The sequence below is a fragment of the Suncus etruscus genome, chromosome 5 (assembly GCF_024139225.1).
Source record: "Suncus etruscus isolate mSunEtr1 chromosome 5, mSunEtr1.pri.cur, whole genome shotgun sequence".
Lineage (NCBI taxonomy): Eukaryota > Metazoa > Chordata > Mammalia > Eulipotyphla > Soricidae > Suncus > Suncus etruscus.
Genome location: NC_064852.1, coordinates 118,892,252 through 118,907,754, shown reverse-complemented (window position 1 = coordinate 118,907,754; position 15,503 = coordinate 118,892,252). Strand labels below are relative to the sequence as shown.

Sequence of the window (15,503 nt, the reverse complement as noted above, 5' to 3'; positions counted from 1 at the left end):
ACGCATTTCTCTCATCATCCAAGAAGGTCTCTTTCTAACTGGCCTGTCCTAGACTGTGCTATCTGGATTGGGGCTCTTCCCTTCCAGGTAAGCTTTAGAACATTTTGTGTGTTTGTTTGTTTGTTTTTGTGTTGGGGCCACACCCAGGAACACTCAGGGGTTATTCCTGAGTTTGTGCCCAAAACATTACTCCTGCTAGGCCCCTGGTGACCATATGGGATGTTGTGATTGAACCCAGGTTGGCTGCCTGCAAGGCAAACGCCCTCCCTGCTGAACTATTGCTCCAGCCCTTTAATATACCCTTTTTCTGTGTCATTTTCCCTTGTCTCTCTTCTCCATATTGAGCTATAGTGGGTTCCGCAGGGTAGGGCTACTTTTTGCCACCTCTCACCATCCTACCTTTCCCATCTTCCTGCCTTCTCTCTGCTTGTGCACATTCAACCAGCAGATGCATCAATAAAGACATACAGCATATATACACATGGAATACTGTGCAACTTTAATAAAAAGTTGGAGTGATAGCACAATGGAAAGGGTGTTTGCCTTGCTCAGAGCTGAAACAGGTTTGATCCCCAACATCCCATATGGTCCCTCAGCCTGCCAGGAATAATTTCTGATTGCAGAGCCAGGAGTAAACCCAAAGTGTCACCAGATGTGCCCCCCACACCAAAAATAAGTAAAGGGATGAAATCATGAGTTTGCTGCAACTTGTATGGAACAGGCAGGCATCATATTAAATAAAGTCAAAGGAACAAGGATAAAAAGGCTGATGACCTTATCTGTGGAACACAAAGGACAACATTAGGAACTAGACTATGAAATAATGGCAAACACAACTTTGTATTTTAAAACTGATTAACAAATGGGGGAAGCAGAAACAAAGAGTGGACTAATGAGAATATATGGACAGTAGAGAAGAGTCTTAGGCACTGTGATGGTAGGTGCACAAACTTTGTGCATCGATACATAAACTTTAACACCATTTTAACCATCTTGCTGAAACTATAATTTAAGAAAGCCCAAGGCCCATGGGTGCAGTAAAGCCAGTGCTGCCAAGAAGATTGGGTGTGAGTGAGAAATTGAGTCCTCCTGCCCATAGAGAAGGGTTCACAGCAGTAGGGACATGTGAGCTGATCTGACATTTGGAGAAAGATGAGGAAATTGTCAGGCAGAAAGAAGGCAGATTCCTTCTGGAAGAAGCTACCAGGATGCTGCAGGCAGGAGGAATGGGGTGCACTCTGTTCTCAGGACCCTTCCACTCCCCCTGTCACAAGAAAACTTTGACATTCATGTCAAAGAGACCCAGAGAACATTTATATAAATCATGGTTGTGTGACTAGGCTAATCTTATCCTAAAGACAAAGGTAGCCTATCAGAACCAAAGAATGTCATCTGATGTTTCATGCACCCCTACTTGGGTGGCCATGTAAAATAAAAATCCATGAGTTGTGAGACCGCCCCAGGCATTGTATTTCTAAACCCCTGCAGCCTGGTCTGAAGAAGCAGTGGTAGTAATGAAATTATATACCAAGCAGTCAGGAAAGATGATGAACATAGTATTGGTGTACTTTGCCATGTTCTCTCTCTCTCTCTCTCTCTCTCTCTCTCTCTCTCTCTCTCTCTCTGTCTCTCTCTCTCTCTTTCTCTCTCTCTCTACCTATCTATCTATCTCTCCCTCTCTCTCTCCTCTCTCTTTATCTCTCCCTTTCTCTCTCTCTTTCTCTCTCTCTCTCTCTCTCTCTCTCTCTCTCTCACACACACACACACACACACTTTTTCTTCTTTTTTAAAACCAATTCCCAATACCATGATGGGGCAGGTTGAGAGAGAGAAAAGTACTTTCCAGTGTGATTATGTGCTTTTACATATCAAAGGAAGAGGTTTTAGAGAGGAGGAAGTTGGGGAAACACCTTTGTTTGGTTTTGGTTGCTGGGTTTCATCTTACAAACCCTAACTGAGGCAGGTTCTAGAGTGGCCGGCCACTGGTGAGGTTGAGAATCTGAATGGGTGACAAGTGCCCAGTGGTCCAAAGGGAGAAGTGATGTCTTGTCTCCAGCCTCCCCTGAATGCAGGAGATCTTGAGTTGGATGAGCCAGCATTTATTTGACCTCTTAGGCCTTGTTGCATCTGCAAATTTGAGTCATTCATAATGCAACAGTTCAAAGAGCTTCTGGAAAGACACCCACTTTCAAAAATTATTTGGGAGAGAAATGCTACAGTGTGGAGAATAGTTGGCTCTTTGTGGGATAGGTAACAAAAGGAGATTTTTGCCTTCCTTTGCCTTACTTTGCAATTGATTCTATTTGATTCTACTTCTGTATCTTCCCTAGGTTTTGAATCCTCTTCTCTTCCCTTCATTGTTCTTGATGTTGTTGCAATCTCATCAAGCTGTGGAGCTCACACATGCAGATATAGCCCTTGCTGAGTACTGAACTCCATTAGTAATGGGGCTTTGGCTTTAGTGATGGTGCTCACCCACATTTTGGTTATAGTGCTCACCTGAGGATACTGTGGTGCTCAGCATACATCCTTACTGGCTGTGGTGCTTACATATCTCTTTTTTAACTTTTTTTTAATTGAGATTCTATGGTTACAGTGCTATTAATAATGGTTTCTTGTACACAGAATTCCAACAACACATCCATCACTAGGGAATACCTTTTTCTCAAGGCTCCCAAATTTTCTTCCTCACAACTTTTAGACTCAATTGCATGCATCAGTTCACCCAGTTTGCTGCCTTTCGATCTCTGTTGTTGTCTTGCTGTGGCCTTTAAATCTCACACACAAAAGAAACCATTCTGGATCTATCCTTTTCCCTTTAACTGACTTTACTCAACATGATATTCTCTAGTTCCATGAATATTGCACAAATTTTCATAAATTGTTATTTATAGAACTGCATGGTATTCCAGTGTGCGTATATATATTTACATACACACAATATGATATATATTTATGTGATATATATGTGATATGTATCTCACAACTTCTAGGTCCATTCTTCCCATTTGAGTTGTTCCCATATCTTAACTACTGTCCTAAATGCAATGTTGAATATAGATGTATATATAGTCTTTTGAATTAATGTTTTTGTGTTTGGGGATAGATGTCAAAAAGTCACATATCACTTTAGTTGTTTAGATGCTTGCTTGATGATGCCCTTTAGATTTTGATGCTCAACACACCTGTAGAATGGCCCCAAACCTTTTATCACACTAGGGATTCCAGACAGCAGAGTGGCCAGGCTTAAACAGCAGAGCTTTTAGGATCACACTTGGCACAGGGATTGAACTCAGAACATAAGACTTACAGGATTCTTTTTTTTTTTTTTTTTTTTTTTGTGGTTTTTGGGTCACATCCGGCAGTGCTCAGGGGTTATTTCTGGCTCCAGGCTCAGAAATTGCTCCTGGCAGGCACGGGGGACCATATGGGACGCCGGGATTCGAACCGATGACCTCCTGCATGAAAGGCAAACGCCTTACCTCCATGCTATCTCTCCGGCCCCGACTTACAGGATTCTAAACCACCGAGGTTCTCCTCTGATGCCAATAATCTCCCTTTAAATAAAATGACCATGTAAAAGAAACTAAAAGTATTAGCTCAGTGTCTTTAATTCCACCCTTGTCAGCATCCAATAATGGAAGTTTCCTTTCTTTTCCTTATATATGTTTCTAGATTAGTTTTTGGTAATTTTTTAAAAGAGTGCTGGCCAAACATATTATTTTTGTAGAACCTGATCCCCGAGACCAGATAAATAGTACTGTAAGTAGGGTGTTTGCCTTACATGCAGTCAAGCCATGTTCAATCCCCAGCATCCCATAGAGTTCCTCTAGAACCACCAGGAGTGGTTTCCGAGTGCAGGTCCAGGAGTAACCCCTGAGAATTGCTGAGTATGACTCCCCAACATACACACACACACACACACACACACACACACACACACACACACAGAGAGAAACATATCTATGGAAAGAAACAAAGTAGTGATTAGCAGAGAAATCATGTTAACAAAATCACATGTAAAACTCCAACTGAAGATACAAAAGAAAAATAAATCATTTTATTAGATATGTAGTGGTATGGAACGTGTAGTACTTATGGGTTCTAGTAGCTCTGTTCTTTGTGAAAGACTCCAGGGTCTTTATACGTTGGGAGTTAGTCCTTCAGCTAAATCTGTGTTTTATTGCAGAAATGTGCCTCAGAGAGTGGAATAAAATATTAATTCACAATTATCTAAACCATATAGGGCTCCCTATAAAATGGGAAGACAAAGAGATATCGGCATGAACAGGTGATGTTCCCTTTGATAAAAAGAAGAGATGGGAGCCAGGCATGGCCTGATGGCCCAGTTGAACACAGTTGTCCACACTCACTGACAATCTCTGGGATTTCAGCTTGACCTTGTGTGTCTAATAGGATTGGATTTAGAGTCTTCCTTGCTTCATTTTCCTGATAGTCACCATGGTGAGGTCACTTTTCAAAGGATTATGTCCCAGCCCCCACCTACCTGTTTTAGACATTCCTGTTTGATTTTCTATGTTTAGCAAATAACCTTTAGAAGGATCCATTCATCACCCATACTGCATCCGGGTCAATGTATTCCTTGTCCTACTCCCAGATATAAAAAGCGCAGGGTGTCATGAGACCTAAATGCAAACATGCTGAGTAGAAAGACCCAGAAGTGCCAGCAGAGGATTAAATAAATAAGTCCACATGGGTAGCTCCTTGATGATGAGAATAGGGGTCATTCAGCAGCCGAGGAAACAGATGATGGCAAGGCATTTTGACATCAACTTCTGAGAACTCAATTACAGGGAAGCGAAGGGAGAAGAGGTGCAAGAATGGGTGTGGGGGGTGATCCTGTGGGTGGGGTTCCGAGAGGGGACTGAATGGAAATAAAGGGAGAAACACTTCACTTTCCTACTCCCTTTCTCTGTTGTTGTCTGGTGCCCCTTTAGTGAAAATAGAAAATCAAAGAAAAAGGCATTTATTATATGTATATCACACGAAATCATGGAAAGTGCCTGGCGGGGGGGGGGGGGGGATGAGTAACTCCGTGGGTGGTTGGAAATTCTGGATTAAATACTTTCCTCGCTGAGAGACAAGTGACTTGGGAGAGTAAATAATGTCCAGGAAATCTGGCTAGGCCCTTTGATGAAGAGCTAGATGAGATGATCTGTGACCTAGTTTGCTGGGGCAAGGAGGTGGCTTTTTACCTTCTTTACTGTGCCAGGGGTCTTTCCTCCTGTGACATTTCTGCTTGGATATGGGAATTTATGGTTGTCGGGGTTTCTTCTGGAAGAACTGTCTCTCAGCAGATAAGAGAATTCAGAGAAATCATCTCCGGCTATTTGCTGTTTGTCAAGTGATGACAGATGAAAAGAATATGCTGGAGTGCCCTGTTTTGGGGTGCTGTGTTCTGCTGTTCTTTAGGGAGCAGGGCAGGAGAATGAGGAGTGGAAGGAGATTTAGCAACAGGCTGAGCTGGGTTTGGGCACCCTGGACAGACCCCTAGGAGGGCAGAAACTAAGCACTGATGCCAGGCAGGCCAAGAGCAGAATCCGCAGTCACTGGGGAGACCCTGAGAGCAACCCTGACTAGATTTATTTTCACAATTATCCCTTAGTGAGGGAAATGATTTTTTTATAGCTTGTGACTCACAAAGCGCTGTTATGTTATTGAGAAAGACCAGAAAAGGCTTCACTACAGCCCTGACTGAGAGAGACTTTCTCTAGCCAGTTATTCCCTTGTGCACTTTCTTCCACTCAGGGCCGTGGCAGGCAGCTCCTTCCTCTTCAGCTTCCTCTCCTATTCTTCCTCTTCCTTCTTCCTGACACTTCTCCAGGCTTCCTCCTGCGTAGTTTGGCACCCCAAAAGTTAAGGCAGCAACCCCCAAATTGAAGCACTTCACCACCATCACCACCCCCTAAGAAAGTCCTGAAGACAATTTGCCAGGATGGGCCTGGCAATTTCTCTCCCCTCAGTCTCCCTGAGGCAAAAGCCTGGGAGACAGAATGTGGCCTAGTTTTAACTCTTGGCCATCTCTCTCTCTCTCTCTCTCTCTCTCTCTCTCTCTCTCTCTCTCTCTCTCTCTCTCTCTCTCTCTCTGTCTGTCTGTCTCTGTCTCTGTCTCTGTCTCTGTCTCTGTCTCTCTCTCTCTCTCTCTCTCTCTCTCTCTCTCTCTCTCAACAGATTGATTTTTCTGAATTCCCTTTGAAAATTCTGATTTCATTCCTCCAACATCCACCCTCCAATCGGTTCTCCAGCTTATCACCCACTAACAGTCCTGGGGCTGCCCTGTATCTCCGCATCTTTATTTATGAAGAACCCTGGGCTTGAGGGGCTCAGCCAGCTTCCAGATGAAGCATTTTGTCACTCAGCCACCTTAGCCTCCAGATTTAAAGAAGAGTCTACCACGGCGCAGGAAACGATCGATCTGTTCCTTCCAAAGTGCTTTCTGAGTTCTTTTCTTCTTGTTATTATTAGTTCTCTATAGAAAGGAATCAGGACAGTGGAAACATTTTTATCAAATGAGGCTTCAGCGCCATGATTAACTTTGTCATAAATCGGAAAGACTTCACCATAGCGAGCTCCTCTCCTTACACCTGATTGCTTGACTAATAAAAGGTTTTTTTATTTTTTTTTATGGCAACAGAGTAAAATTTTATGCTCCAGGCAGTTTTCAATAAAATGTGAAGAGGTGTTTTAGCCAGGAGGAAGGACATGTTCAACACCTGTGAGGTCAGCTTGGGTTTTTCTCTGTGAGCGCAGTTTCTGGGGAACAGGTCCCCTGTGTCTATAAGAAACCGGTGCCCTCTGGAAGACTTTACCTGACCATTTAGAGAACTTTTAGCGGTCACTGAAAAGCCAAGTAAAGAGCTACACGTTGCCAAGTACAGAGGATCACTCTGGAAAATAAAAGTGCTCACATCCTTGAATGGGAATGGGGAGTTCAGAGGGAGGATCATACCGCAGATAGAACATTTCCTTTGCTTGCAGCCAACTCAGGGTCAATCCCTGGCACCTCACCTGGTCCCTGAGCCAGCCAGGAGTGATCCCTTGGTGCAGAGCCAAGAGTGACACCTGAACATCACCAAGTGTGGCCCAAACAAACAAAAGTCAAAGTAGGTGATTTGTACTTAAAGATACTCATCCCTGTAAACTGGTCAGAACCCCAATTTTCAAACAGAATAATCCACTAAAGGTTTTGATTCTTTTTTTTTTTTTTTAGTTTTTGGGCCACACCATTTGACGCTCAGGGGTTACTCCTGGCTATGCGCTCAGAAATCGCCCCTGGCTTGGGGGGACCATATGGGACACCAGGGGATCGAACCGCGGTCCGTCCTACGCTAGTGCTTGCAAGGCAGACACCTTACCTCTAGCGCCACCTTCCCGGCCCCTAAAGGTTTTGATTCTAAGCCAAAACCTCTCCCTGACCTCCAGGAAGATGCCAGTGGGTTTGACCAAATCCCTCCTGAAGCTACATGCAGGCCCAGTGGCATTTGGAAGACTTTAAGACCTAGTCTTTCCTCCTGAGTCTTTGGCTCTGGCCATGGGTCATGCTGCCTCTTCCGGGCCTGCTGAGGGCCTCTTCTTCATCTCATCCTCATCTGCTCCCAGTCCTTCCCTTTCTGAGCCTGTGGCCCACAAAGCAAGACTTCCAGGAACCCTTCTGGTACCCCTTCACAAAGAGTCTAGAGCTGGGTTCTTCAGCTTTTTCCATTTTTTGCCAGAGAAATTTTATGTAAACCCAAGTATATACAACAAATGTAGGGAACAAACATTTTACTGATAATAAACCCCAAATTTATTTAAAAGCCTATTTCCAATCACTTCACAGTTAGGCAGCCTTCTACGGGGTTGTGACCTATTTATAAGAAGAGAAGTTCTACAGGACAGTTAGGCACTGCCCTGGGCTGGCATGTGCTCCTGGTATGGATTCCGTATGTCTATTAGCAGCAGGGCCTGATGTAGCAGCACTTGCTCGGCCTCTGTGCATGCGAATCCTGCAGCAGTCATGCTTAGTGGTGCTTCATCTTACTCATATGCTGGAGGACAATCTTTTGAAAAAATACCCAGGGGAATGGAAGCCTGGTTAGATGCCAGTCTCACCGGCATTTCTACATCCTCAAGTGGGCATTAAGCAGATTAGCAATTTATGGTGTATAACCTTCATCCTTCTTCATTCTGGACTAGAGGCCTGAACTAACCACAGTGTGAATATTCAGCTTTGTTTAATATATGTTAGACCTGAGGTCATGTATTACAAACCCCTAAATGTTCTATCTGGCAAATTCTCTACCCACATGATTGTGCTAACAAATTTAATCAATGAAAACAAAACAACAACCAAAAAAAAACCTCACAGTAGCTGGTGAAAAATGAATAAATGCCCCTTTCTTCCACCTTTCTCCTCATTCACTGGCTACAGAATTCCCAGGTCTCTGCCCTGTCTGGGGACTGAGATGTGTGGGACAGTTCTAGCTCCATCCCTGTAGTTACCACTGCTGGCCTTACCAGTGTGTACCTTGTACAGTTTCCATCACCTGGAGACACTTCTTGGGAATCTTCTGTCTGACTATGTGGGGTATTTCCATCTCCTTTCTTGCTTTTGTCATTTTTTTCTCTTCTTTTTTATCACTAACTTTTCCAGTGGGTTTGACAAGTTCCTCCATTTTTCCCTTCACTCCTATTAAAAGGATATAAAGTAAATCTCTAACTGTATACACAGCCCAAAAGCCCTTGACTTGACCAGTGCAGGCAAACGTTTGATGAACAGATGTTTTGTTTGCTTCTCTTTCTAGGACTTATTCTCTCTGAGACCTATTTCTGAACATCCAACCCCATGAAGTCTTGCTTGGCCCCTGCCAGGTTCAGGTTGCCCTAGTACCTGTGATCCCCTAGAGTTTCTCAGTCTACAGTTCTACTAGTTGTCCTGGACTTTTGGTTTATATCCTTGGAAGTCAAAACCTTCTCCAAAATTTGTGCCAGTTCCAGGCATGAACTCACTTTTAGCTTCAGTTTGCCTGTCTCTTCTATCTGGTCAGCCTTGTTCTGATCACAGAGAAAAGGTTGACTGCATCCTCTGTGTATACATATCCTTCACAGATTCAGACTACTCACCTCAGGCATCCGAACCACTGGAATCTCCTAAAAGGCTCACAGCACATGCCTTTTATGACAGCACATTATACCCTCCTGGAAGTGTTTTGACTCTCCCTGCTGGTGATTTTTCCAGGCTCTTTACCCTATGCAGCTCCCAGTTCCCTGATTCTTTGTTTCTCTTCCTTCTCTCTCCTTTCTCTGGGGAAAAGGGTCGTTCCAATGGGCCTTTCTCCAGATTTGTTTATCTGTCTGATAATTTATCCATCTGCTTTGTTTTCTAAAATTGACATGCATGAATCTGTCCTCTCTAAAAAGATGCTTTTCCAAGCTTAAATTTGCTTGGCTATCCTTTGAAGGGAAATGATTACTTATTTTTTTTTCAAAGAAACAAATACCTCCTAGTCCCAAAGAGTACAAGTTTGTTGATTCCTTCAATATTTTATACAGATAATGGTTGGTCTCTAAGAAGAAGTCTAAGAAATAGATCCAAGAGCTTGAGGAAGGGAAATACAGTAACCTAGAACAGAGATGGAAGAGTAACTTCTTAACATTTACTTTACTGTGTCATGTATTTAATTACAAATACATTGACATGATCCCTGTGTAATGTCAATAAATAAAGGCACAGGTGTCCTGAGATATGTGGTGCTAATGTGACCATATACAGTGACCTTCAGTGTCCTTCAGTGTCACAGGACTAGCTCCTGTCCACACTTGATGAATTAGTCTTGGAACTCAGTTCTGGAGAGTTTGCCATTCACTGTACATGTCAGTTCTTCCCATAAGCATATCCAGATTGGAAAGATTTAGTACCTCAGCATATAGACCTTTCTCTCCAAATGTTTGGGTTTAGGAGTCCCCACACTCCTCATATTTATCCTAGGAACCATTTTTATGTGTATTTTTTCAATAGCAACAAACAGAGAATTGGTCATTATTAGGAAACACAGTGTTTCCAAAGTTGCTCATAGTGACAGAGCAGTAGCGCAGCAGGCGGGGCATTTGCCTTGTACATAGTCAACCGTGCTTCAATCCCCAGCATCCCTTATGGTCCCCTGAGCACCACTAGGAATGATTCCTGAGTGCAGACTCAGGAGGAACCCCTGAGCACCGTCGGGTGTGGCCCCAAAGCCAAAAACCAAGCTTGTTCATAATACAGTTTTTCCAGGAATTCAATATTCCAACACCACCAATGTGGCTTTTCTCCACCATTGCCCTCAGTTTTCATCCGTTCCCCAAACCTGCTCCTATAAGAGCACAAAACAAATTATTTTGTGTTACTTGTTACAGCAAAATGGTAAGTGGATTTATAAAAAAAAATAGTTCAGTAAAAGAAAGTTTCTGAGAATAGTTATATCTCACAATGGGGTTATGAAAATCATTGTCTGAGGATTTACTGAGCCGTTAGTTACTAGTTGAGCCTTGTGTTATTGTTTTTGCTTATTGAGCTAAGTTGACTTCTACGCTACTTTCCCATCTAATTTGCTGTCCAGAAACCACTTATTTTGACAAATATTGGAAAATATTTCTTCTTACAAGGGATAAACTTTCAACACACTGCATTTTTAAAGTGCTTCTGATGAGGGAGTGAGTCTGATAGTAAGGCAATGATGATTGCAGTGTAAGGAGCATGTGATACTGTGCAAATACACAACATATGTCATTATGTGGAAACTGCTAAGGAGCCAGCTCTCATTTTGAAAACTGAACATCAAAAAGAGAGGATCAGGGTTTATCCTGCTTTACCTAAACAAAATATAGTGCATGGTAACCAAAAAGGAAAATTTCTCTTTCTGGGAGAATTCCAATAAATAAATGAAGGAATGATCGAATGTGATTATTCCAATTTTTAAAGTGATATAGAAAAATAAATGTCTTGTATTTGTTACAAAGTTGTAATTAGGTATAAAAATATGAATATGCAATATCAGAGATACATTAGAAAGGGTGCTTGTCTCACATACAGCCAATGCCCAGGTTTGATCCCCACCATCCCAAGTGGTCCCCAAATACCACCAGGACTGATTCCTGAGTGAAGAGCCAGGAATAACCCTTGAACATAACCAAGTGTGGCCCAAAAACAAAACAAAAACAACGGAATGTGCTTTTATTTTTCTAGAGGAAAGGTTTTCTTTTTCAAGAGAAAGATTTGTGAATTATTTTATTTTGTTTTTGAAGATGGAAGCATAAAACAATGTATTCCTTCTGAAATGTAAAAAAAAAAAAAGCAAATCTGAATCTGGTCAAATTTCTATGGCTGATAACAAATAAATAGAAAATAAATGATATAGTTAAATAATACCATTGATATATAACCAACAAAATTCATATGCTTGCCAACTTTGTTGAGCAAACAACCTGCTTTCTTGCAAATACATTGTATTTGCAAGTAGATTGCAAATACAATGCAAATAAATTGTAAATGGAAGGAACCCCTTATTAAAATAGATCTAAGAGTGTTAGAGAAATGATGCTCCAAAGCTGGAGTACCTACACCGTATATCTTTAGCACCAGATGATCCTCTGAACACTTTACCAGGAGTAGCCCTAGTATCAGGCAGCTCCCCCCCAAAAATAGACCAAAGAATAGTCAATGATCTGAAGTAAACAGACTTTATTTAGATCCTGACTTTAATGATGTGTCAGAAAAACTATAGGAGACAATTGGGAAAATTTGAACATATATTTGGGCACATGAATCTATTGTTAGTGGTTTTAGACATTGTAGTAACACTGTGTTTATGTAATCCTGGTGTTCTTGTCTTTTAGATATAGACCTTAAAATATTTAATTTTTAATAATATCTTTATTTAAGCACCATGATTACAAACATGACTATAGTTGGATTTCAGTCACAAAAAGAACACCCCCCCTTCACCAGTGCAACATTCCCACCACCAATGTTCTACATCTCCCTCCTCCCACAACCCCTGCCTGTATTTGAGAAAGGCATTCTACTTCTCTCACTAAGATTGTCATGATAGTTGTTAGTGTAGTTATTTCCCTAACTGCACCACTACTCTTTGTGGTGAGCTTCATATCATGAGCCAGTGAAGGAAGTTCTTCTTGAGTAGGAGATAGACTAGACATGGAATCCAAACATGTTTTCCTCATTATCTAAAAGCAAATTGTTTTCATCAATTATACACTCAGACACACTATTTATAGTTAAAAATTAAAATGTAAAAATTGACCTCTACCCTAACAAGATATAAAGAATTTATGTTAATGTATTATTTCTGAGGAGAGAACTAAGGTTTGGGATGGAAGAGAGATAAACTTTTGGAGAAATTATGGCTTTCTGCAAATAATGCCCTTTCAAAGGTATAACAAAAGGATTAAGTGAAATAAGTGTTGTGGGGGTTTGTTGGAAACTGAAAATACTTCTCAGGGGAATGAGAAGTCATTGATTCTTATTTCAGAGCACAAAAGTAGGTGACCCTGTCTTTCCAAGTAAGTTTAAGACCTACTCAGCAATGCCCACTGCCCACCCCAATTTCAGAGAGGCATGAAAATGTCTAAATTTGATCACCTTGATCATGAATAACATGAATAACAGCTTCTCAGACACTTAATACTTCAGTTTGGAATTTGAGCATTTATAGGATGAAACATTCCCAAATTCAAGTTCAAAGCAGAACGGTTCCCAAGTCCAAAAGTCTTTGTTCTTCTTATATCTTTCTGATTTCATCACATGTTTCTGCATGTTATTTGAGAATGGCCCTTCCCTTCTGCCTCATGTATGGAAAAAGCAGAGCATGTTGCTAGCATCGGAACATAGAACTTTTTAATGTAATTCTGCATTTTGTTTCATGGAAATGATATTGCTTTGTCCTTAACAATGCTGTCAAAAAGTTTTCTTTGATAAAGCTTTCTCTGATTTTGTTTGTTTGTTTGTTTTCCCCTCCAGCATCATTGACAAGGAAGTTTCATTAATGGCAGAAATGGACAAAGTGAAAGAAGAAGCTAGTAAGTTGGGTCTTTCATTAAGAAACAGGGTGATTTGGTAGAACTGGCCAAATTAGAAGCAATCCAGAGGCCAAACTGACAAGTATAGGGGTTCCCAGTGGAGTTCTTAAAGGTCCACTAGTATGTGGCTCAGGAGCTCTGTAACTGTTGGCCTCTCATTTGGTACCAGAAAACTCAGTAAACTCTTGTGGTAGGAGGACTTGTAGTAGTGTCACTGAGTACTGGGTGGAAGTGACCTTCAGCAGAGGGAGTCCCCTGAGCTATATGGGAAGTTTTGTGCATAGATTAAGACCACTTTATAATCAGTTGAGTTTAAAATTATGTTGAATTAAGAAAACAATTGGGAATTTTTCTGCAATGATGTCCTAGAATAGTCTCACTCATCTATGGGATTTAAAAAAAAAAAAAGACATTATTGTAATAATACCCAGAGACAATAGAGATGAAGACAGGAAGGACTGGCTCATGATATGAAGCTCACCACAAAGAATGGTGAGTGCAGTTAGAGAAATAACTACACTAACCACTATCATGACAATGGTAATGAGAGAAGCCAAATGCCTGTCTTGAATATAGACAGGGTGGGGGAGGAAGGAGGTGGGAGCATTGGTGGTAGGAATGTTGCACTGGTAAAGGGGGGTATTCTTTTTATGACTGAAACCCAGCTACAAACATATTTGTAATTATGGTGCTTAAATAAAGATATTTTTTTAAAGAAAAGAAAAGAAAACAATTGGAGCCCAAACAATAGCACAACAGGCAGGATTTTTGCCTTGCAATGCAGCAGACCTGGGTTCGATCCCCAGCACCCCTTAGGGTCCCCTGAGCTTGCCAAGACTGATTTCTGAGTGCAGAGGCAGGAGTAACCCCTGAGCATCGCCAGGTGTGGCCCAAAAACCAAAAAATAAAAATAAATTTAAAATAAATTAAAAACATTGTACTGAATGAACTAAATTTAAAACATAAGTTTTTCAAGCCTTTGCAATTTAGAGGTCTTACTACAACTGTTTTTTCACTTGCTTTTTTTTTTCTTAGCTTCAAGACACCAAATTTAACAAACACGCTTGTCCTAATTATCTCATTTAAAACTTATATTCCTCATTTTAAACTTAAGCTGAAATACAATGATCAGTTTAATATATTTGGGTGTGTGTGTATGTGTGTGTTTTTAAACATTTCAAATACACGAGAAAGCTAAATCATCTTCTGGGAGAAAATAGTTATCATTATTTTTGAAACATATTTATATATAATCGCAAACAACATGTTAGTACCTAAAAAATACCAAGTTCTGTTAAAGGAAACCAAAGTGTGATCCAGGATTAAGCTGTAGAATAGATAGTTACACAGTCCCTTTGATTGTGAAATTATTATTCTTTGTAAGTCTGTTGGTTTCTTCAGTACAAGGAAGTTGCCCCGTGACTTACTTTTCCTTCATTTCCAGATACAACTTACTTTATTTTTCAGTTTTATGCCTTACTGATAAAAAAAAAAAATCAAGCCATCAACAGACTCAAAATGTTTTCTTGGGGCCGGTCGGTGGCGCTGGAGGTAAGGTGTCTGCCTTGCCTGTGCTAGCCTAGGACGGACCTCGGTTCGATCCCCCGGCGTCCCATATGGTCCCCCAAGAAGCCAGGAGCAACTTCTGAGTGCATAGCCAGGAGTAACCCCTGAGCGTCACAGGGTGTGGCCCAAAAACCAAAAAAAAAAAAATGTTTTCTTTAGCACCAAAATAAAAAATTAATAGCACACAGGCTCATTCTTAGATGTACAATTTCTTTTTTTCTTTTTCTTTTTTTTTCTTTTTTTTTTTTGTTTCTGGCCACACCCCCTGGCAGGCTTGCAGGACTAGATAGGATGCTAGGGATCAAACCCAGGTAGACTGCATGCAAGACAAATGTCCTATCCTCTGTGCTATTGCTTCAGCCTCTGAAGATATACATTTTCTTAAAACACTGTGATTCCAAGTTTAATGCACCACATACCTTCTTCTTGGAATAGTGATATTCTGTGCCAAGACCTTTGAAATTTGGAGCACCTTCCTGGGAGACAGCTCCATTTTCAAAAGTCATTTGATAAGAAAAGATTCCCTTTTCGTTCTCTGGGTGTTCAGCTCTGTTCAGAAACTGGGACAAATAGAAAACATAAATAAAGCTCTCAGGCTAGTGGAAACTGCCATTTAGTTGTAGATGCTGGTAGTGGTTTTAAAACTACCCAGAACCTTAAGAAAATTGCTTTTCAGTGACAAACACGTTTGGCAACAAATATCTGAGTCCCATTTTCACCCATGTCCTAGCTATGTGACCTTGAACCATTTTGTCTTCAGCTTCTCCAAGTCTAAGATTCCTTATTGGGAAAGGAGGGCAGGAAGAATATGGACCTCAGATAGTGAAGAAGCCCAGGGATCACATCCATGCCAGCCACTTGGC

The 15,503-nt window shown here is 41.2% G+C and overlaps 2 protein-coding genes across 5 annotated transcripts in view; one reads left to right on the top strand and one right to left on the bottom strand.

Moving 5' to 3' along the window:
- The window catches only part of CLK1 (CDC like kinase 1), a 747,223-nt gene that overhangs the window by 90,977 nt on the left and 640,743 nt on the right, over positions 1 to 15,503 (bottom strand). The gene's annotated exons all lie outside the window — the stretch shown is intronic.
- The window catches only part of SPATS2L (spermatogenesis associated serine rich 2 like), a 229,700-nt gene that overhangs the window by 197,189 nt on the left and 17,008 nt on the right, over positions 1 to 15,503 (top strand). For all 4 annotated transcript variants that reach the window (XM_049773217.1, XM_049773219.1, XM_049773220.1 and 1 more), the window contains one exon: positions 13,016 to 13,074. In XM_049773217.1, the coding sequence (XP_049629174.1) occupies positions 13,016 to 13,074 (59 nt within the window). The remainder of the gene's footprint in view (positions 1 to 13,015; positions 13,075 to 15,503) is intronic.